The sequence below is a fragment of the Lissotriton vulgaris genome, chromosome 9 (assembly GCF_964263255.1).
Source record: "Lissotriton vulgaris chromosome 9, aLisVul1.2, whole genome shotgun sequence".
NCBI classification, from domain to species: Eukaryota; Metazoa; Chordata; class Amphibia; order Caudata; family Salamandridae; genus Lissotriton; species Lissotriton vulgaris.
In genome coordinates, this window is record NC_141697.1 from 875,192,709 (window position 1) to 875,215,684 (window position 22,976).

A 22,976-nucleotide genomic window follows, 5' to 3' on the forward strand; every position below is an offset into this window, starting at 1 on the left:
AGGATTGTTTTCTATAGGAAATCCGCAACATTCTATTGGGAATAACTTTGGCGCCGGTTGAGGAATCTGCCTGTAATTTTCCGTAAATTTGCCTCGCTCCTTCCCTGAAAGTTTGGGGGGGGGGGGGATTCGTCAAGCGGGGGCCGAGATAAAATGGGGGTCCCAAAACGTGTTTTCCCCATGTTAATTTCCATAGGGCGGTTGGACTCACTTTTAGCCCGAATGGCTGAATGGATTTCCACAAAACATGGCAAAATTGTAGGGACTGGTAGCCCGATGTGCCTTTGCTATGCCTCAAGATATGTGCTCCAGTGGATTTTGAGTAATTTAGGTTCAAAAAATATATATATCTGGGCGGAGCCTAACCACACATCTGATCTGATTGGCTGTCAGCACTTCATCCAAGAAGTGTTGGCAGCCATCTTGGGACCAATATACATGATAGCACCTCATTCTATGTCAGGACGGAGGCGAGGATTATGCAGTCCTTTCTTCTCTTTATTATAATCAGCACTTTAAAGAAAAACCAATCAAAACGTTTTTATTGAACCACAACTCCCATGAGCACATGGGAAACAGTGTCCATAGTAACCAACAGCCAATGATGGAGCCGTCCGCCGTATAACTAGCCATGATGTCCTCTCCTATTCCTCTTTCTTCTCTGCTCGTCAGTTAAGTCAAACCTTTTTATCTTTCTGACGCTTGGTTGTCTTGTGTGGATTAATTGTGTTTACTTGTGCAATAGCGCTTGCTTAACAGTGCGCTTGATCTTTCTCAGATCCTCGGCAGTTCGACGTGCGTCAGGCGCTGCTTGCGCCGTCTCTGCCGTTCCCCTCATCGCGGGCTCTGTGGAGAGCGTCGTCGCTTCCCCTTAGCTCCGTAAGGCGCTCCCGTTGGGTTAAGGCTGCGACTGCGGTGCTTGCCCCTCGGGTCGGTGCGCTGAGAAAGGTTTTTCACCTGACTCACCAACCCTCGCCTGACACCTGGCCGGTGTAGAAGCGCGCCCTCGTGCGCGACGCCCTCTAGTGGCGGTTGTCAGTCACCGCACCCCATACTTGACAGCGGTACTGTCGGAGCACCGGCGAGGGGGCTACCTTCTGTAATTGGTAAAGGTGTTTAGTGCTCTCACCCTCGCACAATGCAGACTGCTGAACAGTCGACTCCCCTCACTCAGGGGACGGAAGAACCTGGCTGCTCCCAACCACTGCCGCCGGCGGTTGGCCGCGCGTTGTCGCAGGCGCTGGATTCGGTGCTGGCTCCTTTGCGGGAGAGTGTGGAGGCCCTCACTCAAAGTATCCCCGGGGTGTTTAGTGGCGCAGTTCCTGTGAACCGCGGAGCCAAAGGCGTGCAGGAGGGGGGGGGAAAGTCGGCGAAGCGTCACGCGGGGCACTTGGAGGAGTTCGATCGCCTGAGGGACTCCTTCCGCAAAAGTGCGCGAACACTTAAAAATTTACCCTGCCGGGAGGGCTTCTTCCCCGGAGATGATGGCGACGAGGTCGCCCCAAATTCGGACCTGGACGATGGTTTCCCCTTGGAGGGAGAGGGTGTTACCGAGGACGATACCTCCTCAGACGATGAGGATGAGGGCTCGGGACGCCCCTGGCGCCCCGCGTCGCATTCCTCAGAGTCGCTTGAAGGGGATGATAAAGTCCCGGACATGTTTGATCCGTCGAGGATCTACCATCCGCGTTCATCGGAATGGATCCCTGACCCCAAAGTAGCGGCGTATGTGGCTGGTAAAGTACGGACGATACCTCCTCAGACGATGAGGATGAGGGCTCGGGACGCCCCTGGCGCCCCGCGTCGCATTCCTCAGAGTCGCTTGAAGGGGATGATAAAGTCCCGGACATGTTTGATCCGTCGAGGATCTACCATCCGCGTTCGTCGGAATGGATCCCTGACCCCAAAGTAGCGGCGTATGTGGCTGGTAAAGTACGTCAACCTCTGGAGAAGGAGGTTCGGACCCGCATGCGGGGTGAATGCCCTCGACCTAAGCTGGAGGGAAGAGTGGCGGCCACTCCTGATATTGATGAAAAACTCTATGCGTTCTTCGCCAAATTCATGAAGGACCCCAGGAAGGGTATTGATCGCTCCTGGCGCAGCTGCCAGGATAAGCTCCTGGACGCCGTGGGCCCCGTCACCCAGATCATCCAGTTGGCTGAGAGGGCCAAGGAGTCGGGGACTCCGATGTCCACGGAGGTCGTGGCAGGTTGGGCACAGCGAGCCTTATGCTTCCTGGGGAACGCAAATTGTGCGTTGGCGGCAGAGCGGAGGAGATCCCTCCTCATCAAGATAGATCCGAAACTCGGAGATCTAGCCACGTCGGAGGTGGGCCCTATTGCACAAGGCAGGCTCTTTGGGGAGCCTTTTATTCGAGAACTGAACAAGTTCGTGACAACTTTCTCTGCACTCGACAGAGCACAAACGTCCATAAAGAAAATCTTTCCTGGACGGGTTTTTGCAGGGGCCGGACGAGGACGGGGTCGCTCCTCCGGCCGTCAGCCCCAGCAAGGCCCTAACAACAAGGCCCAGCAGCGCCGGAACAACGGCTGGAACGACGGTCGCCAGGGGAATTTTTACCCTAGTAGAGGCGCCGGCCGAGGGCGCGGCAGAGGTTACCACGGCGGTGCAAACGCACCGGGAGGCCCATCCGGTGAGTGTTACCCTTTTTTCCCCATCCGTTCTGGGAGGGAGGCTTCGGGACCACTTCCACAACTGGAGCAAGATCTCCTCAGACCCGTGGGTCCTCCAGACGGTCAGAGGTTTCAGGATAGAATTCTATGGCACTCCCCACCAGAGGGTTCGCCCTCGTCCCTTGGTTTTTTCCTCAGAGGACAAACTTCTTGTCGACAGAGAAATTGCAGATCTCCTCAGAAAAGGCGCGATTCGAAGAACGCCCCTGCACCCTGCGGGTTTCCTGAGCAACATCTTTCTGGTCCAGAAAACGGACAAGGGGTTCCGCCCGGTCATCAATTTACGGGAGTTCAACGAGTGGCTGGTTTACCGCCACTTCAAGATGGAGGGAATCCATCTACTCCGAGACATTCTCCTACAAGGGGATTGGATGGTCCGTCTGAACCTGAAGGACGCGTATCTCACGGTACCGATCTTTCCCCCTCACAGGCGCTTCCTACAGTTCTTGTGGAACGAGGAGGTTTACGAATTCCAAGCCCTCCCGTTCGGCCTCTCGTCGGCCCCATGGTGCTTTACGAAGCTCCTTCGGCCGGTGGTGGAAACACTACGCGAGAGAGGGGTCCGGATGATCATCTACCTCGACGACATCCTGATCATGGATCAGTCGCCGGATCGTCTACGGTCGCACTTGACCATGACTATTGCCCTACTCCAGGACCTGGGGTTTGTGGTGAATGCCCCGAAGTCGGATCTCCTTCCGAAGAAACAAATCTCTTTTCTGGGCTTCCTCATAGATTCTGACTCAGCCAGCCTCAGCCTTCCACAGCAGAAGGTGAGCAAGATCCGCAGGGAACTTTCTCAAACTCTGAGGAAAGAGAGGATCTCCCTTCGACACCTGGCCCGTATAGTGGGCCTCCTATCCTCCTCAATCCAAGCGATCTTCCCGGGCCCGCTACACTACAGGGCTCTTCAACGCCTGAAGGCACTACACCTCCGGAAAGGACTTACTTACTCCGAACTCATCTCCCTTACGAAGGAAATGAGAATGGAGTTGCGATGGTGGATAGAACACATGAGTGCATGGAACAGGAGAGCGATCTTCGGATCCAGCCCGGACCTGATCATAGAATCGGACGCCAGCAGAGCGGGCTGGGGAGCCCGTTGCGGCGAGGTCACGATGGGGGGCCGATGGTCGGAGAACGAACTTCGGCTCCACATCAACTGCCTGGAGCTTTTGGCGGGCTCCTTTGCGATCAAGTCCCTGACTCAGAACAAAGTGTCGTGCTGTATCCTGCTGCGCATGGACAACATGTCGGCGGTACAGTACATCAATCGCCTGGGCGGACCTCGGTCCAGGGCCCTAGCGAACCTAGCGAAGGATTTCTGGCACTATTGCCTGGAGAAACAGATTTCTGTCTCGGCGGAGTATCTCCCAGGCACGCAGAACTCGATTGCGGACTGGCATTCCAGAAACTTCCTGGACTTCAGCGATTGGAGACGGCACACGGCGGTCTTTCAGGCCTTGCAGGAGACGTGGGGTCCGTTCACTCTGGACCTGTTTGCTTCCCGGCTCAACCGTCAACTTCAGCGATTTGTGAGCTGGAGACCGGACCCGGAGGCGGTCGCGGTCGATGCCTTCTTACAGGACTGGTCGACGGAACAGGCTTACGCCTTCCCGCCTTTCCTCATGATTCCCCGAGTAGCGGCTCAAGTTCGCCGTCAACAGGCCTCTCTGGTCCTAGTGACCCCCTTTTGACGGGCTCAGGCCTGGTTTCCCTCACTGCTGGAGCTGTCTTGGGATTGTCCAATTCGACTGCCCTCGTTTCCGTCACTACTTTCGGGGCCTCTGGGAGAGGGGCACCCGCTGGTACTTCAGGAAACCCTGATCCTCATGGCATGGAGGATTTCCGGGGACGTTGGCAAGACGGACGCCTTTCGGCGGGCGCTGCGGAACTCATCAGCAGGGCCTGGGCCCCTGGCACAGTCAAGAGGTACCGATCGGCTTGGCAACGGTGGCGTCGTTGTTGTCTGGGAAGACACGCCGATCCGATGGGGGCTGACATTACCCTCATTCTGAATTTCTTGGCCGAACTGTCCGAATCGGGGCTGACGTATCGGTCCATTAATTCTTTCAGGTCCGCCATTTCAGCGGGGCATGTTCACGTCGACGGACGGCCGGTGGGAGAACACCCTTGGGTTTGCAAACTCATGAAGGGCGCCAGGTTTTCCACGCCTCCTGAGCCCAGGCACTCTAATCTCTGGGACGTCAACATCATCCTAAGATTCCTCACCTCTTGGCGTGATAACAGATATTTGTCTAGAAAGGAACTGTCAGCTAAACTGGCTATGTTGCTATGTCTGATTTCGTGTAAACGAGTCTCCGACGTGCGTGCGTTAGACATCTCGGCACGCGTGTTCACTCCGGAAGGGGTGACGTTCACAGTGGCTAGGCGCACAAAAACTAGCATCAGGTCAGTATCGTATCCGTCCTTTTCGGACCACCCAAAACTATGTGTGGTGCGCTGCCTCAAGGCGTATGAGGATATGACCGAGGATTGTCGCCCTCCTGGGGAGCGACAACTCCTCATTGCACTGAAGAAAACTTTTAAAGCGGTTTCGGCTCCGTCTATTGCTCGGTGGGTCCGTTGGCTTATGGCCGAGGCGGGCATAGATGTGACCTCTTTTGGTGCTCACTCTGTTAGAGGTGCCATGGCTTCTAAGGCCATTCAGGTAGGTGGTAGGTTAGAGTGAAGTATTTCGGGGTTCCCAAGGCCTAGTCTACAGTATTGAAGCTTTTTCTTGGAAACCTTGTGATTGTTTTGTGCCAAAAAGGAAAGCAACGCAAGCGTACTCTGTTCACATTGTGCATAGGAGTCGGCGGCGAGCAGAAGGTCATCCACGTACTGGATGAGTGCCACACCAGACTGCAATTTAAAGGAATCTAGTTGACGTTTCAAAGCCTGGCTGTAGATGCTAGGGCTCTCAGTATAGCCTTGGGGAACACGACAAAATCTATACGATTTATTATTGAGCGTAAAACCAAACAGATATCTGCTATCTGGGTGAACAGGGATAGAAAAGAACGCATTCTTTAGATCAATAACGCTAAAAGTGGTGGCTGTCGGTGGAACCAAAGTAAGCAAAGTCGTGATATCAGACACCACTGGGTATTGGGGAATGACAATTTTATTTATTTCACGCAAATCAATAATAAATCGATAGATCTTGCCATCTGAGTCTCTTTTAAGAATCGGTAGAATAGGGCTGTTACAAACATTATAAGGGACCTCCTCCACCACCCCTGCAGAAATCAAATCCTGAACAATATGCGTCAGTGCAATTTCACCTTCCTTTGAGATCTTATACTGTGGCACTCGTGGTAGAGGGGCCCCCTCCTTAACAGTAATGTGTATTGGTGGAACGCGCATCTCTCCCACATCCGTATCTGATGTCGCCCACAACGTGTGCGGCAGAGAGGCCAAAGCGGGAATATCTAAAATAACACAAAATCTGTCATGGTCAGGACAATCATCAGGGTCAGGGTAGTTGTCATTCAGAATAACCCGCACTCCCTCTGGAGCGCAGCGTATTGTTGCTCGAAAATATTTAAGCAAGTCAATGCCCAAGATATTATCTGGGGTATGGGGCGATAACAAAAATTGGCCAAAACTAAAGTATTTGTCAATGCATAGTGCAAGGGGCTTGGACAATGGGCTGGGGGAGGGTGTGCCATCAAACCCTACACACGTAATCATTTCGCCAGACAGGGGAGCCCTCGGAACCAAGTTTTTCGACAGAGCGCTACGAGTAGCTCCTGTGTCGACTAGAAACTGATCAGTAGAACCCAAAATACCCGCTGTTACATATGGACCTTGCTGATCTACTGGCACTTCAACTGATTCCTTACCCCATCCTACGCAATCCTATGCATGCACATAATCCTGATGTTCCACATTCTCTCCTTCCAAAATCTGATATTGATTCCGTCTATCAAAAGTATTTCGTTCGTCCTGGCCACGGCCCCTCTCCTCAACCTGTCTACGATCACCTCCTCCACCTCTCATTCCAGTATAACCTCCTCTTGACCTTCCACTACCTCGCCCACGCTGGCTACGCTGTTCACGAAGTACCGGACAATCGTCGGCCCAATGTCCAAACTCCTTACAATAAGCACACTGATCCTCCGCAATGTCCGTACGACCATACGATGCGTTACCTCCACCTCGTCTACCTCTCTCATTCCCTCTACCCTGTGTTCCCCGAACCTGCGCCAACATTACCTTCGTTTTCAATTCTTTCGTCTTTTTCTCTACACTTTCTTTAGCCTCCACTTCCTGCCGCTCATAATACTGAGCCATAGTTAACAAGGACGCAGGGGTCGCCGTGGCCCAGGAACTTTCACTCAATTTTAATCGCTTAGCAATCTCTGGTAGGAGATTAGCCACATACTTATCTACAAACAAATGCCGACCCGTATCGTCAGTTAAAGATTGACCACTGTAATCATGAAATGCCTCCTCGAAGCGTGTAAAGAAATCTGAGACTGTTTCATCTGGTTTCTGCTTGCACGACGTTAACATGGTCCAATCTATCTTTTTGGCAGGAACGAGCGTTTTCAATTTATGCAAAATAGCTGCCGGAAGATCTAGAATTAGCTGACAAGGCTTACATGCTGGTTCTCTATCTAAATCTGCAGCATTTATCTCTTTCCAGGTCCCCCCCAAAATCGTTTCGTCATTAGTTTTACGAATTTGCCTCCACATATCAGGTGGTAAAATTAGCCCAAAAAACAAATCTATATCTACAAGAGTCATCACACAAGACGATATAGCCCCCTCTACCCCCTCATAGAATGCCGCTGGGTTCTTTCGGAGATCAGGTAAAGAATTTTTCAGTGCCATAACATCTGCCCTATTCCATGGCGTATATACCCAATTGTACACAAAATACCCTTTCGCATCCTTCGACAACTTATCATCATCCGTACCTTCCCCTTTTGGTGGAACATACAAAGGCGCCGCTTCACGCATAGGCATAACATGCAACGCAGAATTCTTATCTGAACCACGAAGAGAACACTCCTTAACCGCCTCATCATTTCCCGGCTCAGACTCCTTTTGCCTCCGTTTCCGTTCCTGTCGCAAATGGGTTGTCTCATCCCGCAGCGCGATCAAATGCTTGAACAGGTCATCAACATCTGTAAGATCAAAATCACCTTTAGCTAAATTCTCACGATACACCGACAAAACTTTAGGCTCTAACGTATCAGAAAACTCACGATATGCGCTTACAACTTCATCCGCTAGGCTGGACAAAAAATACATTAATTCAAGATCCGACCACCCCGTTTTCTCTGATATCAATTGATCCTGAGTAACACTATGCTTATTCACTTTGCGAGCCCAACTACGTAAATGAGCGGACCTCTCCGCGGTAAACCTGAGAGCCGATACACCCTTCTTGCCCAACTTATCCCGTCCGTCATCATCAGAATCCACAGCTGGAGCCGTCGGCGTAACGTACGGAGGCGGTGACCGATCTAACAAAGAGAAATCATCAATTTCATTATTAAGGACAGGATAAAGTGGTCGGCGAATAGGAAATTGACCAGTCGTTAGCAATTTACGCTCCCGTTCCTCCCTTTCTTTCTTCTCCTGAGCCTCCTTCTCCTCCAGCTGTAAAGCCTTATCCCGAGCAGCCTTGCGCTGCTCTTTGTCCGCCAAGGCAACCTCACGCTTCATTCGTTCACGCGCCGCTTTCTCCCACATTCGCACACAATCAAACATGTTTTGTCTAGACCTGCGTTGAAACATACATTGCTCTACAAATTGGATTTTACTCAAATCGTACGACCCGTGTAGGGGCCATTGCAATTCGGGATCGGCCTTAGTGTACTTATGCCATAATTTACCGTACATAATAGGGGGGAGGCCAAACTTAATATACATCTCCCTATTTGGTGTTCCCTCTGGGGGAGCCGGCTGTGATTCCGCTAACCTAATTGAGGTACCATCTCCTAAACAACACATTCCCCGGAGTGTGCTAAAAACAGGCATGTTCAAAGAGTATCACGAAAGCGTGACACCGGACCAAATGGCACTTACAGTTCTTCTCACGATTGTGCCGCTCAAAGGAAAAAACAAAGTTAGAGAAACATCTCTACATGCCTGCCTATGTGAAGTGCACTACACATATAAGTTCAAAGATCACAAATTCAAAATGTTAGCTAACTCAAATCAAAGTTCATAGAATTCGGCAAGCGTCCTCACCGATCACAAAGCACAGATTTTCAGTAAGCGTCCGAAGACTACCTTACCGAACACAATTCGTAGGACTTCAGTAAGCGTCCGAAGACTACCTTACCGAACACAAAGCTTACCAAATACTCAACTGTCCAGGTTCCAACTGCCAAGGTCTTGTAAGCCAAATCAGCCAAACGGCACTCTCTCAGTGATGCGGACACTTCGAAAACTCAGTCGGAGACCGGCGCCACCTGGAAGGTCAGATCGGAAGGAAAGGAAAAAACACCGTGGCAGCCAAGACTCGGGTCACTCGTGGCAGCGCGCGCCCATGGCGGATTTCCAAGCCTTCGTCACGACCTCTCCTTCGGGCATCCGAGTCGCCGATGAGTCCCTTCGTGGTCGCCAATTGAAGTATTTCGGGGTTCCCAAGGCCTACACGCTCCAGAGATTACCCACTTACACAAGAACTGTTGGCACGGAAACTGTAAAATGCAAAGAACAAGTTTATTAAAACCCCATGGGGTGGTGGTACACTCAAACAGCACCCTTCGGTAATGCAAGAGGTATCACACCGAACACCGGTGTGACCCCGTTTATATACAAGTTTGGGGCAATAAAAGTTTAGGCGGTACAAGTTAAGACACAGTTTTAGAGACATATATGGTCATGTTTTGGAATACTGCCAGCTCATTGGAGAGTTTCAAACCCACTGGTCAGTTAGCGGCACATTCCTGAAGGTTTACGGGTCAGTGAGAACTGCGCATGTGTGGCTTGACCAGTACTAAAAATAGCCTGTTGCTGAGCAGATGAGAGTGGTCAGTGGAACGGACAAAGGACTAAAGGGCACGTCGGCCACGAGGCCGCTCATGGTCTAAGATGGCCACTGCAACATTCAAAATGGCGTCTATCGTATATAGCCAAGTTAAGGAGGACAACGTATAGGTTCAGCTAATCGCTAATCTGAACGGGCCAATTACGACAAGAGGACATCATGGCAGCGGCAGACTGGTCCTCAGAGTCTACCTTCAAAAAGTTTTACTTCAAGCCTATCTATGGCGCAGCAGAGCTTGTTGTGGATAAGCTTTGAAACTGCATAATCCTCGCCTCCGTCCTGACATAGAATGTAAAATTTCCTAGCTAACGTAACGGAAAGTTTCAATTCTATTAAGGACAAGGAGGCGAGGATTATCCCACCGAGCCGGGGCGGTCTCGTCCCACCCGTGCACCTTCGTATTTCAGTAAGTACAACTTTTGAGGTATTTCAACTGTGTATTTATGCAATGCATTGTGGTGAATCACTGTTTTATTTTTCTCAGTGTACGGTTGCAATCTGCTACTGTTTTTTACAAAGTCGTCATGCTTCATAGTCTCCCTTCATACTGTGTAATGACTTTGCCTTACTTCTGGTCAGAAGGACTGGATAACGGTCTCCTTCTTTACTTTAGGACACGACCAGAAGGAATGAAGTGTCTTTCAGAGATTTCTGCCTCACAGAGAAGACGAGGAATAGGAGAGGACGTCATGGCTAGTTATACGGCGGACGGCTCCATCATTGGCTGTTGGTTACTATGGACACTGTTTCCCATGTGCTCATGGGAGTTGTGGTTCAATAAAAACGTTTTGATTGGTTTTTCTTTAAAGTGCTGATTATAATAAAGAGAAGAAAGGACTGCATAATCCTCGCCTCCTTGTCCTTAATAGAATTGAAACTTTCCGTTACGTTAGCTAGGAAATTTTACATTAAAAAGCATTGTAGTTAATAGAGGGTTTTAGGACTTTAGTTACATTATAAATCATTTGTTGATGGTACCATACTCATTTTAGGAATTGTGGTGTGTTCTAAGGTGATTGTACCATGTGAAAAAGCCTTTTTTGCTGTGATATCATGAATCACGTTTGAAAGAAAACTAATATCTCATAGTTTTCCCACAGTGGTTTGGAAGGGGATCTATTAGCTAAACTGAAAGCATATTTTCTGTAAATTCACATTATCTTTCTCAGTCATGTGAGAATGAAGTCTGACATTCTCAGTAAAACATGTACATTCAACAATGGACAGAGACTGTCAGTTGATTCCTTTGTGTTATACTGCAGCCTCCTAGAGTGTTCTAAAGAACAACTAGAGCGCTAACAGTCCTACTTAATACAAAGGTATAGCACACCTGAAGCCATCGTGATGGGAATAAAGTGGTAACTCTTAAAAAATTTAATTTAAAAAGGAACAAAATGAGGGGGTATATTATGCCATAGAAAGTATTATTAGTGCTGCAGAAAGAAAAATTAGGGCACATTTTGAGTGACTTCTCAAATTCTCTTCTATTTCATTAAAAAATACTGACATGCAGGCTCCCAAGATGGCCACCAGAGACTAGGCATGGGCGGAAAATCCGTTCCGCTCGCGGATTTTGCGGATTTTCGGGAAATCCGCAATCCGCGAGATTTGCGAATTTCCTGCAAAATCCGCAAATCCGCGAGCAGCGGATTTCGCTCGCACTGCTCGCACTGTTCGCGTGAGTTCGCGCCCCGCGAATAAGTGCGAAATTGCAGAAATACGATCTAAGCAAAACTGAAAGTAACTACTTACCAGGTTCAAAAGTTCAGGCACATCATTAGTAGCCATTTCCTGTAGTGCTTCCTGAGGGGCCCCTCCAGAGTTCAGTTGCCAGTTGAAACTATTATGTGACCCTGCTCTGAACCTCAGAATAGTTACACATATGCCACAAAGGTCATGAATTACAGCTAAGGGAGACAAGCAGGAGCCAGGCTGGAAGTTAAAATCCATTAATCAGCCCCTAATTCATTATTGTCAGTTGGGGCAGGGCAGGTGTTGTAACTAATTTTGCAACAATGAAAGCACTTAGCAAGTGCAAAAGATCACTAATCAGGGCGCACTAAGGAAGCAGGTGCCAGCTAAAAAAATATTCTGTGACACATTAATCAGCCCCAAATTAATTCAGGTCACTTGAGGCAGGGAAGGTGTGCTTTGCTTTGCCGAAAATAATGTACACTGGACAACCAGAGGGTGTGGTGATGAAACAGAGGGTGGCATGGGTGGGCCAGAGGGTGGCATGAGTAGTCAGAGAGTGGCAGTGGTGACAGAGAGTGGCAGTGATGAAGAAGAGTGTCCCAAACAGGTTGGACACGTAGAAACAACAAGTTCGCAAAACTTGCGACCCGACAGGTAAGTTCGCAAATTGCGAAATTGTAAAAACCCTCGCGAACTGGCAGAAACACGGGCGAACACAAAAAAAAAATCCGCAAATTCGCGGGAATTCGCGGATTTTGCGGATTGCGAGTTCGCAAATCCGCAAATTCGCGGATTGCCAATCCGCAAAATCCGCTCATGCCTACCAGAGACAAAAGAGCCCAAATGTAGCCCAAATATCACCCAGATGTAGCCCAAGTATAGCCCAATGACAGAATGTCCCAGAGTGTTCTAAAGAACAATTAGAGCGCTAACAGTCCTACTTATTACAAAGGTATGGCACACCTGAAGCCATCTTGATTGGAATAAAGTGGTAACTCTTAAAACAATTAATTTAAAAAGGAACAAAATGAGGGGGTATATTTTGCCATAGAAAGTATGATTAGTGCTGCAGAAAGAAACATTAGGGCACATTTTGAGTGACTTCTCAAATCCTCTTCAATTTCATTAAAAAATTCTGACATGCAGTCTCCCAAGATGGCCACCAGAGACAAAAGAGCCTAAATGTAGCCCAAATATCACCCAGATGTAGCCCAAGTATAGCCCAATGACAGAATGTCCCAGAGTGTTCTAAAGAACAACTAGAGCGCTAACAGTCTTACTTATGACAAAAGTATGGCACACCAGAAGCCATCTTGATTGGAATGAAGTGGTAAGTCTGAAAACATTTAATTTAAAAAGGAACAAAATGAGGGGGTTAATTTTGCCATAGAAAGTATGGTTAGTGCTTCAGAAAGAAAAATTAGGGATCATTTTGAGTGACTTCTCAAATCCTCTTCTATTTCATTAAAAAAATTCTGACATGCAGACTGAAACATGCACTTTGAATACCAGCAGCAGACTTCCCTGGTGAGCAGTAGCTTTACCACAGTGATCTAATGAGCAACTAGAGTGCTAACATTCAGAATTTATGGCAAATGTGTGACACATCTGAATGCCTTCTTGATGGAACCAAAGTAAACAAGCATTGAAAATGCAATAGATATCGCCCTCGTTTAAGTTAAAGCCATTCTGTTTGTAATGAGGTGGCTTTTTAGCTTTGCTTTTATTAGTGTTTTTTAAACTTTCATGTAAATAACATGCATCTGTATGCATATATGTATATGTATTCATGCATTTATATTTGTATTTATATAGATATACAGATTATATATGTTTATATATGTATGTATATATATATATATACATACACATACATATATATAAATGCATATGCATATATATGCATATATATATATATATATATATATGTGTATATGTGTGCGTGTAGAGAGAGGTAGAGAGGTAGAGAGGTAGAGGTAGAAAGGTAGCGGTAGAGAGGTAGAGACTAGTAGAGAGAGGTAGAGAGGTAGAGAGTAGAGAGTGAGTAATAGAGAGTAGAGAGTGAGTAGTAGAGAGTAGTAGAGAGCAGTAGAGAGAGTAGCAGAGAGTGAGTAGTAGAGAGTAGTAGAGTGAATAGTAGAGTGAGTAGTAGAGAGTAGTAGAGAGTGAGTAGTAGAGAGTGAGTAGTAGAGAGTAGTAGAGAGTAAGTAGTAGAGTGAGTAGTAGAGAGCAGTAGAGAGTGAGTAGTAGAGAGTAGTAAAGAGTGAGTAGTAGAGAGTAGTAGAGAGTGAGTAGTAGAGAATGAGTAATATAGAGTAGTAGAGAGTGAGTAGCAGAGAGAGAATAGTAGAGAGTAGTAGAGAGTGAGTAGTAGAGTGAGTAGTAGAGACTAGTAGAGAGAGAGTAGTAGAGAGTGAGTAGTAGAGAGTAGTAGAGAGTGAGTAGCAGAGTGAGTAGTAGAGTGAGTAGTAGAGAGTGAGTAGTAGAGAGTGAGTAGTAGAGAGTAGTAGAGAGTGAGAAGTAGAGAGTGAGTAGTAGAGAGTAGTAGAGAGTGAGTAGTAGAGTGAGTAGTAGAGAGTGAGTAGTAGAGAGAGTAGTAGAGAGTGAGTAGTAGAGAGAGAATAGTAGAGAGTGAGTAGTAGAGAGTAGCAGAGAGTGAGAAGTAGAGAGTGAGTAGTAGAGAATAGTAGAGAGTGAGTAGTAAAGAGTGGGCAGTAGAGAGAGAGTAGTAGAGAGTAAGTAGTAGAGAGTAGTAGATAGTGAGTAGTAGGGAGTGAGTAGTAGAGAGAGAGTAGTAGAGAGTAGTAGAGTAGTAGAGAATGAGTAGTAGAGAGTGAGTATTTGAGAGTAGTGGAGTAGGAGAGAGTAAGTAGTAGAGAGTAGTGGAGAATATTCCAAAGTTTGGCACAGCACCACTTGCACAATAAGTCCAATCAAATCATATCACTTAGAGTCCTTATTGAAGCGCTGAATCTTGGTGTATATTCAAATGCTTTTATTTTCCTTAAGTTTATGTACCACAGCCAGCCGAAAAGTTTCCTTCTGTACAACAGAACTTCTTCAGGGCGTTCTTATTTCCTTCAAGTTATGTCGGTATCCTGTTGTCATGTAACTAGATATTTCTTCCAAATGTTAGATGAGACGTAAGTACATTCTTATTCAAAGTGACTAGGTATCAATTTTACCCACACAATTCGGGCAGATTTGAGTAATTTATAGCATCCTCAAAGTCATTCCTCCAAAAATTTCAAAGTATAGGACATGATAATCCAAATCCAAATGTTTCTCAAGAAAAGTCATTTTCAATCGTTCGGAATATCGTGTTTCGGGCAGATATGACCCAGGGACCCCCAGTATGCAAGGGGAATTAGTCCCTCCTCTGCAAACGCGCCAGTGTCCTGCGTTTCAGAGAGGTGTAAAAAGGGGCATAGCCTCATTACACCTCTGTGCAATGCAGCCTCCTGGCGCATACTGGAGGTTCCAGGTGGGCTAGTTGGCCCCCAGGGACCTCTAGTATGCAAGGGGAATTAGTTCCCCCTCTTCAAACATGCACAGGGGCTGCGTTGCAGAGAGGTGTAAAAAAGGGTGTGGCCTCATTACACATCTCTGCAATGCAGCCCCTGGCGCATACTGGAGGCTCCTGGTGGGCTAGTTGGCCCCCAGGGACCCCCAGTATGCAAGGGGAATTAGTTCCCCCTCTGCAAACGCGGCAGGGGGCTGCGTTGCAGAGAGATGTAACAAGGGGCATAGCCTCATTACACCTCTGCAATGCAGCCCCCTGGCGCATACTGGAGGTTCCAGGTGGGCTAGTTGGCCCCCAGGGGCCCCCAGTATGCAAGGGGAATTAGTTCCCCCTCTTCAAACATGCACGGGGACTGCGTTGCAGAGAGGTGTAAAAAGGGGCGTGGCTTCATTACACCTCTCTGCAATGCAGTCCCCTGGCGCATACTGGAGATTCCTGGTGGGCTTTCAGGTCTTATATAGTGAGGAATTAGCATTAAAAAAAACCTTTGAAATTCACTGAAAAAAAACATAGGTTTCAGGCCTTATACAGTTAGGAATTAGCATTTAAAAAACCTTGTAAATTCACTGAAAAAACCATAGGTTTCAGGCCTTATATAGTTAGGAATTAGCATTTTAAAAACCTTTAAAATTCACTCAAAACACTATACGTTTTAGGGGTGTTATAGTTAGCTGGACATTTCACTCAGACAAAACCATTGGAATTGCTCCTATATAGTTAGTTGTACTAACTATATTTCGCGCTTATATCGTATGCGCTCGGGTGCTTCCGGGTGCGCTTACGCCGTGCGTATCACGCGGACACGCGATACGTCACGATGATGTTTTCATTCGCGGCAATAGCGCAAACAGGACGCTCATTGGTACGCGCTCCAGGGCGCGCCGCAAGACTGCGCTTTCCGGTGCGCACACCAGTACGCGCACCGGGAGCGCTCCAGGGCAAAAAAATAAACAAAAACAAAATAAATGAAGAATATACATAAAAAAATAGTATTACATAAATATACAATATAGGATTCATTATAAAAAATATTATATTTGATAGCAATAGAAATTTGCTATTAAAAAACCTTTGAAATTCACTGAAAAAAACATAGGTTTGAGGCACTATATATAGTTAGGAATTAGCATTTACAAAAGCTATGAAATTCACAGAAAAAAACATAGGTTTCACACCAGTTATAGTTAGGAATTAGCATTTAAAAAACCTATTAAATTCACTGAAAAAAACATAGGTTTGACACCAGTTATAGTTAGCTGGAAATTTTACTGACATGAAACCATTGAAATTCCCACGTTATAGTTAGTTGGACTCACTATAACTTGCGCGCCTGCAATGCAATGCATTATGTGACATCATCAGCAGTGGATTGCGGGTGCGCGATATATAGTTATTGCAACTAACTATATATGCGAATTTCTATGGTTTTGTGCGAGTAAATTAAGGTTTTGTAAATGCTAATCCCTAACTATATATGGTCTATAACCAATGTTTTTTTCAGTGAATATATATATATATATATATATATATATATATATATATATATTTTCTAGAAATCTGATGGAAACCATCTTCACACAATTTAAATGTATTTACCTTAAAAACTAAAAAGAGAAGAAGACCTTGACAAGGAATATGCAGAGCTAGATTGTTAACTGAAACTTTCCAATCAGCACTGTTGCAAACAATTGCAGGTAACAGAGAACAGTACCATTTCCATGTTCGGCCTGAGATAGTTGGTTAATGTTGCAGCTTACAACATGAGAATGGAAAGGACAATGGAGCCCCTGATGAGGCGAGCAAAGGGGCATTACCTGGGAGATGTTGGTGCAAATAACTAAAGTTCACACTGTTTGAGGACTCAACTACTTTTCCTTGACTTTGAGAGGTTTAGAACGCTATGCTTCCCCTTTTGCCTCTTGCAGAGTGTGGCTTAGGCTAACACTTATTTCCCTGGCCAAGAAGACTCTTGACCGAGCTCCAGAAATACTGACACCTTCCTATACATTCCCACACTTTTGCGCATTTTCCTACATTTCCTTGAATTTTGAGATCCTTTAGGTTTCAAAAACATCCTCTATAGTTTAGACTTTAACTTAGATGATCTTAGACGACTTCACTCATGTATTGAAGAGATACTCAGAAACCTTTCTCTGAGCACCAAATTCTGTTATTGATCTTTTATATTGCCGCGACAGAATTTCTTGTCTGCCTCCTATTGGTGTCCCTGAACTTCTTTAGAAGCTTGGATTTTCCGGTTTTATTCTGTATTTTTACAGTATGGTACTAAGATTTGTTTACCTTTGCCAGATTACCAATATGCAATAAACCTTCTTAACTTTAGTCACAGATTCCTGGTCTTTATTTTGTAGCCAAATAGAGTGGTTATGTACTTGAGTAACAGAGATAACATCAAATAAGACGTGTATATAGAACCCAGATATGTAAAGTTGTGAATGTGAAAGTGGTGTGTTTGGTACTGTTCTCTGCCTGGTGTTAATTGTATAGAAGCTTTGAAATAATGAATTGTGTATTTTGAGTAATTTTTTACTAGAGACCTACTTGCCTCTTTTCTGGCCAGAAGAACGCAGGCGGTCACATAAGGACCTTTTCAATCGGCACCACTTTCATCACCATGTGGAGTTCCCCAAGGCTCATCCCTCAGTCCGACACTATTTAACATCTATGTGTCGGACCTTGCTAATACCATCAAAGCACACGGGATGAGCCTAACCTCCTATGCCGACGATACCCAGTTGGTATTAGCCACTAAAGGCGACGAAGATCAAGTGGCAGAAAAATTCAAAAAGGGACTGCTAGATATAGGAGAATGGATGGCCACTAATTGTCTGAAATTGAACTCAGAAAAAACTGAGGTAGTCATCTTTGGACCTCTTCTCCCAGCCTGGCCATCAAGCTGGTGGCCAGAAGCTTTTGGCACCCCTCCAAGCCCGACAGCTAAAGTCAGGAATTTGGGAATCATCTTCGACGAAGGACTAAACTTCATGGACCATGCTAACAAAACAGTATCCACTGCTCATCTTAAGTTGAAGATGATTAGGAAGATTCGCCCCTTCCTCCCGGAGTCAGCAATCAAAACTTTGGTCAGCTCCTTAGTGCTATCAACTCTGGATTACTGCAACGGCCTTTTCCTTATTGCACAATCCAGAGTCATAAGCAAACTACAATCTATTCAGAACGCAGCAGCACGTTTGCTCTCGGGTAAAACAAAACATGAGCCTATATCAAAAACTATAAAGGAATACCACTGGCTTACTATTCGTAACAGAATACACTTCAAGTCCTTATGCATAGTATATAAGGCACTCAAAAACCAAGGACCACACTTCCTGAAAGAGCAGCTGCAACTGTACAAACCAAGCAGACTGTTACGATCAGCTACCCTCAACCAACTAGCCATTCCTCGCTCCAAGACGGTGTCTTGGGGCGATCGCCGCTTTTTGGTAGCTGCCCCGAAGCTATAGAATACTCTTCCCCAAAACATTAGGCTGAGCCCTTCCCTCCTTCACTTCCGTAAACTCCTGAAAACATGGTTGTTTGATCAGTGACTCCCCTCCCTTCCCCACTCTCCTCTCCACAAGTAACTGTATTATCAGCGCTGAGACGCCTGAGGGTATTTGCCGCGCTTTAGAAATGTCAAAAATAAAATAAATAAAATAAATAAATACTTTTTGATGTATAAATCTTTTATATAAAACAAATCATGAAAAAAGGAAAATACCAAATGAAGAAGTAACTTAAAGAAGAAAAATAATGAAAAAATAAAATAAATGTGTTGCATTACAATGATTATGCCTGTATAATTGGAGTATTTACCCTGGAAAATCAATAGGTCACGAGGGAATTCTTTCTATTGTATTTGGTCATTTTTCCCCTCTTCTCCCTGACCTGAAAGAAATTGCCCTAGAGGGGGTCCCCCTATTCCTTACTTGGTAGCCAAATAGGTTACACTGTTGGTCGAAATTGCTTGATTGAATGCTAACTCCCTTTACCTCAGAGTCGTCAAAGAAAAGATCCAATGGATAGCCAATGGTAAGAGGGTTGGCCATGAGTGCTGCACCAGAATTGTGAGCTGCAGTAATACTGCACAATTATAACTTTTCATTCCTTAATTCAGGAATATCTGTCGGAATCAGTGTTTCTGGGTCGATTCTCATAGGCATTTCCTAATTACCAAGGCTTTTTCCCCCACAAATTTTACTAGGTTTTTGTGGGTAAATGTCAGTGATGAAAAACATTTGGATTCATCGTTTTCCCAGAAAACATGTAATTCCTGTATCCCACTAATAAAAAGGTCATAAAGGCATTTGCCACAACACTCTACTTGTCTGAACAGGACCAGGGAATTAATCACAACACAGCCTTGTCAGCCTTGTCACATGACAGGGGTGTGAGTAACAATTATCACATGGAGCAGTTGATAACTTTCATGGCTCTTTCATGGCTCTGACTGATAATTTCAGGCTAGGTTCCTTTTCTATGCCCATCTCCCTGTGATGCCAAATGGCAGAGGTATCCTTTGTGCCCTCCCCGCAGAGATGCGGGTGATTTCATGACCCCTGACTTTTCCAAGGAGAGGGTCATGTTTGATATCAACTGTTCTGCTTCTGCCTTGCACACATGCGTGCGCAGATTGTTAAAAAAAACTCTACATATTTCACAGTCAGCTACAGCAAATGGGTAATTATGGTTGTCTCATTTACTACTGAAAATAATAATGGGTAATGATCTGTTGTCGCCTAGCCAGCCTAGCCAGCCTAGCCGACGTGAGGACGCAGGACGGCGAATCGAGCAAAGAGTAGCAGAGCAGAGCAGATCACTGTGGAAAGATCCTAGACGTAACGGCTGTAGAACCGCGATAGAAGCTCGCGGCAGAAATCCGTAAGGTAATTAAAAGCCTGCCCAAACCCCCGAGAAGTACAAGAGCCCACTCGGAGGCTGCGGAGAACTGCCTGCGCAGCCCGACTCCTTCGGGCGTGCAGCAGCGGTACAGCGGGGGGGGGACAGGCACAGGCACGGGAATACAACAGCGAGGTGGCGCTCGAGGACCTCAGGAGCCAAGAACAATATCAAGAGCAATTTTGCTCAGGGCAACAAACCCTGAGACTATGAACAGACTATGAACATTGCGTCAAGGAGGTGACTGTTTGCCCAGTGTCCGGAGCCCAAGGAAAGCGTCCCAGGGAAGGCGCTTAGGAAAAAGTGCATCAAAAGGGTGTAAGGCCTGGTGGTGCTCTACCACAAGGGTTTGGTGAAGAAGCTCATAGGACCCACACAACACTCCACAAAAATATGGTACACTTCACAGGCAAAATTGGGATGGAGTGGAGTAAATACTAAACTCACCCCGCTGTGGGATTCCAAAGCACTGGGACAGTTGAGACGCAGCAAGGGCTTTACACAATGGGACAGTATCGGAATATCTACGGTGGGCGACTTGTGGGACAAGGGGACAGTGATCCCCTTTACGCAACTACAGATACAATATGACCTAGGACTAAACAAGACTTACAGATATGTGCAGGTCAGACCTGCCTTAATAACGGCAATCCCGACAGACACCGAAGTCCCTGAGGCATCCCCGCTGGAGGATCGAATGCTCACAGATTACATGCAGCACAGTGCCACATCCCTCACCTATCGGAAATTAATCAACAACCTTCCAGACCCTACCCTGAAACTGTGAGAGAAATGGGCAGACGAAGTGGGGGATATGGATGAATCTGAGTGGAATGAGGCGCTGGCGTCCCCAAGGAAAGTGGGAATATCGGCGAAGTTCTGATTAATACAGCTCAAAATCCTCCATAGGAATATTACACCAGAACTACACTACACAAGCTACAACGAGCACAGCATCCCTACTGCCTGCGCGGATGTGGGGAGGATGGCACATTCCTGCACACCATATGGGGTTGCCCGCTTATCACAGACTATTGGAAACAGATTATGCGCACCATCTCACAAACACTAAAGACCTCAATAATACCTGAACCACGCAAATATATCCTGAACATATGGGACCCGAATGATCTTTCTCGCCATGGTCTAACATGGGGTACACTGGGCATTATGGTTGCAAAGAGAGATATTGCGCAGAAGTGGGATGCAGCAGAATTACCCACGCTAACACAATGGTGTAGAAATTTGGATATGCTTATGGTAACGGAGCGCGCGGTCTACAAGACCAGAGCCAGCCCACGTAAATGGAATAGGATTTGGGATCCGTGGAATGTCTTTAGGGGAGGATTATGCGATCCACTGCCTGAAGATGATACTGACAGCTCTGACAAGGAGGATGATGATGAGTGATACAAGAGTGTGGCAACAATGGGGGTTCTGGCTCAAAAGCAGTAAGGCTGCGCCAATACAAGAGTCAACAAAGAGATGCCAGTACTGCACTTCAATTCAATATTTTCAACTAATTGAGTAACAATCCTCAATTAGGAAAGACCAATCTTTTAGTCTAGTTTCTTATGAATACTTCTTTTTATTTTTGATTTTCTTTTTGTATTTTCTATTTTTGTTGTTGAATTATATTTAGACAAACATTCTTTCACAAAAGGAGGGACTTGTAAAGTATATACAAAAACATCCAATATATGCAAAAACGTCAAAATGTCACAACTCAAATCTGATATATATCATTTTGCAAAACATTTGGTGGACACATAAAACATTCAAAAGACTACACTGAGTGCACTTAGGGACATAGACATACAAGACTAGACGAATTGACAACACTATGACAAAGATGAACTGTTCTAAAGTAAGTGTAAGCGCCCTGTATTGAATAAAGTTTTTTTGAAAACAGGTGCGGATACTAGTGCTTAGTACAAGATTTGTTCATGTATATTTTATACAATAGACCATCCAAAAATTCAATTTTTAAGTTTTAGTCATGAGAAGATTGGTCTATTAAGAGAACGGAGGTTTAAGAGAACAGGGGTCGACGCGTTTCGAATCCCTTGTGTAGCAGGGATTCTCATCAGGACCGTGTAGGCTCAATCTGTGCTTATGATTCAGTGGTCGGTCTCCCAAAGAATGGACTACTCATGTAGATAGATAGGCAAACTATTCGGTGTTAGTTCTTCAAGTCTCCTCCATACGCGTCCATATCCATTGCTAAACGCGCTTTAGCAATGGATATGGACGCATATGGAGGAGACTTGAAGAACTAACACCGAATCGTTTGAAGAAAGTGAAAAAGAAAATAACTAAAAATCTGACAATTGGATGGTCTATTGTATAAAATATACACGAACAAATCTTGTACTAAGCACTAGTATCCACACCTGTTTCAAAAAAACTTTATTCAATACAGGGTGCTTACACTTACTTTAGAACAGTTCATCTTTGTCATAGTGTTGTCAATTCGTCTAGTCTTGTATGTTTATGTCCCTAAGTGCACTCAGTGTAGTCTTTTGAATGTTTTATGTGTCCACCAAATGTTTTGCAAAATGATATATATCAGATTTGAGTTGTGACATTTTGACGTTTTTGCATATATTGGATGTTTTTGTATATACTTTACAAGTCCCTCCTTTTGTGAAAGAATGTTTGTCTAAATATAATTCAACAACAAAAATACAAAATACAAAAAGAAAATCAAAAATAAAAAGAAGTATTCATAAGAAACTAGACTAAAAGATTGGTCTTTCCTAATTGAGGATTGTTACTCAATTAGTTGAAAATATTGAATTGAAGTGCAGTACTGGCATCTCTTTGTTGACTCTGAGTGATACAAGAGGGCGGAGATGAGACGGTTAACAGACAGGGGAGTGAAACGGAATGCAGGGGATGATGTTGTTGGGGTAGATGCAATGCATTCGTTATGTCTAAGCCAAAGGAACTGTGTACTTGTACCATCAAGGATCAGCACATATTCAAAACTGCTACATTATGTAATTGTTTACGGTTTTTGTTACAGCAACAAAAATAATAAAATATTTTAAAAAATAAAATAAAAAAAGGGCGGTAAGGCAGGCTGGCAGATAAAAGGCACAACAGAGGTAAGTGAATGTGTGAGGGA

General features: G+C 45.7%; 1 protein-coding gene across 1 annotated transcript; it reads left to right on the plus strand.

The window, feature by feature from the left end:
- Positions 1-1,138: 1,138 nt before the first annotated feature.
- LOC147692413 (uncharacterized) lies at positions 1,139-2,921 on the plus strand. The gene is made up of 3 exons (XM_086939527.1): positions 1,139-1,558; positions 1,747-2,653; positions 2,854-2,921. The coding sequence occupies exons 1-3, from the start codon at positions 1,139-1,141 to the stop codon at positions 2,919-2,921; spliced, it is 1,395 nt and encodes a 464-aa protein (XP_086795653.1).
- The last annotated feature ends 20,055 nt before the right edge of the window (positions 2,922-22,976 follow it).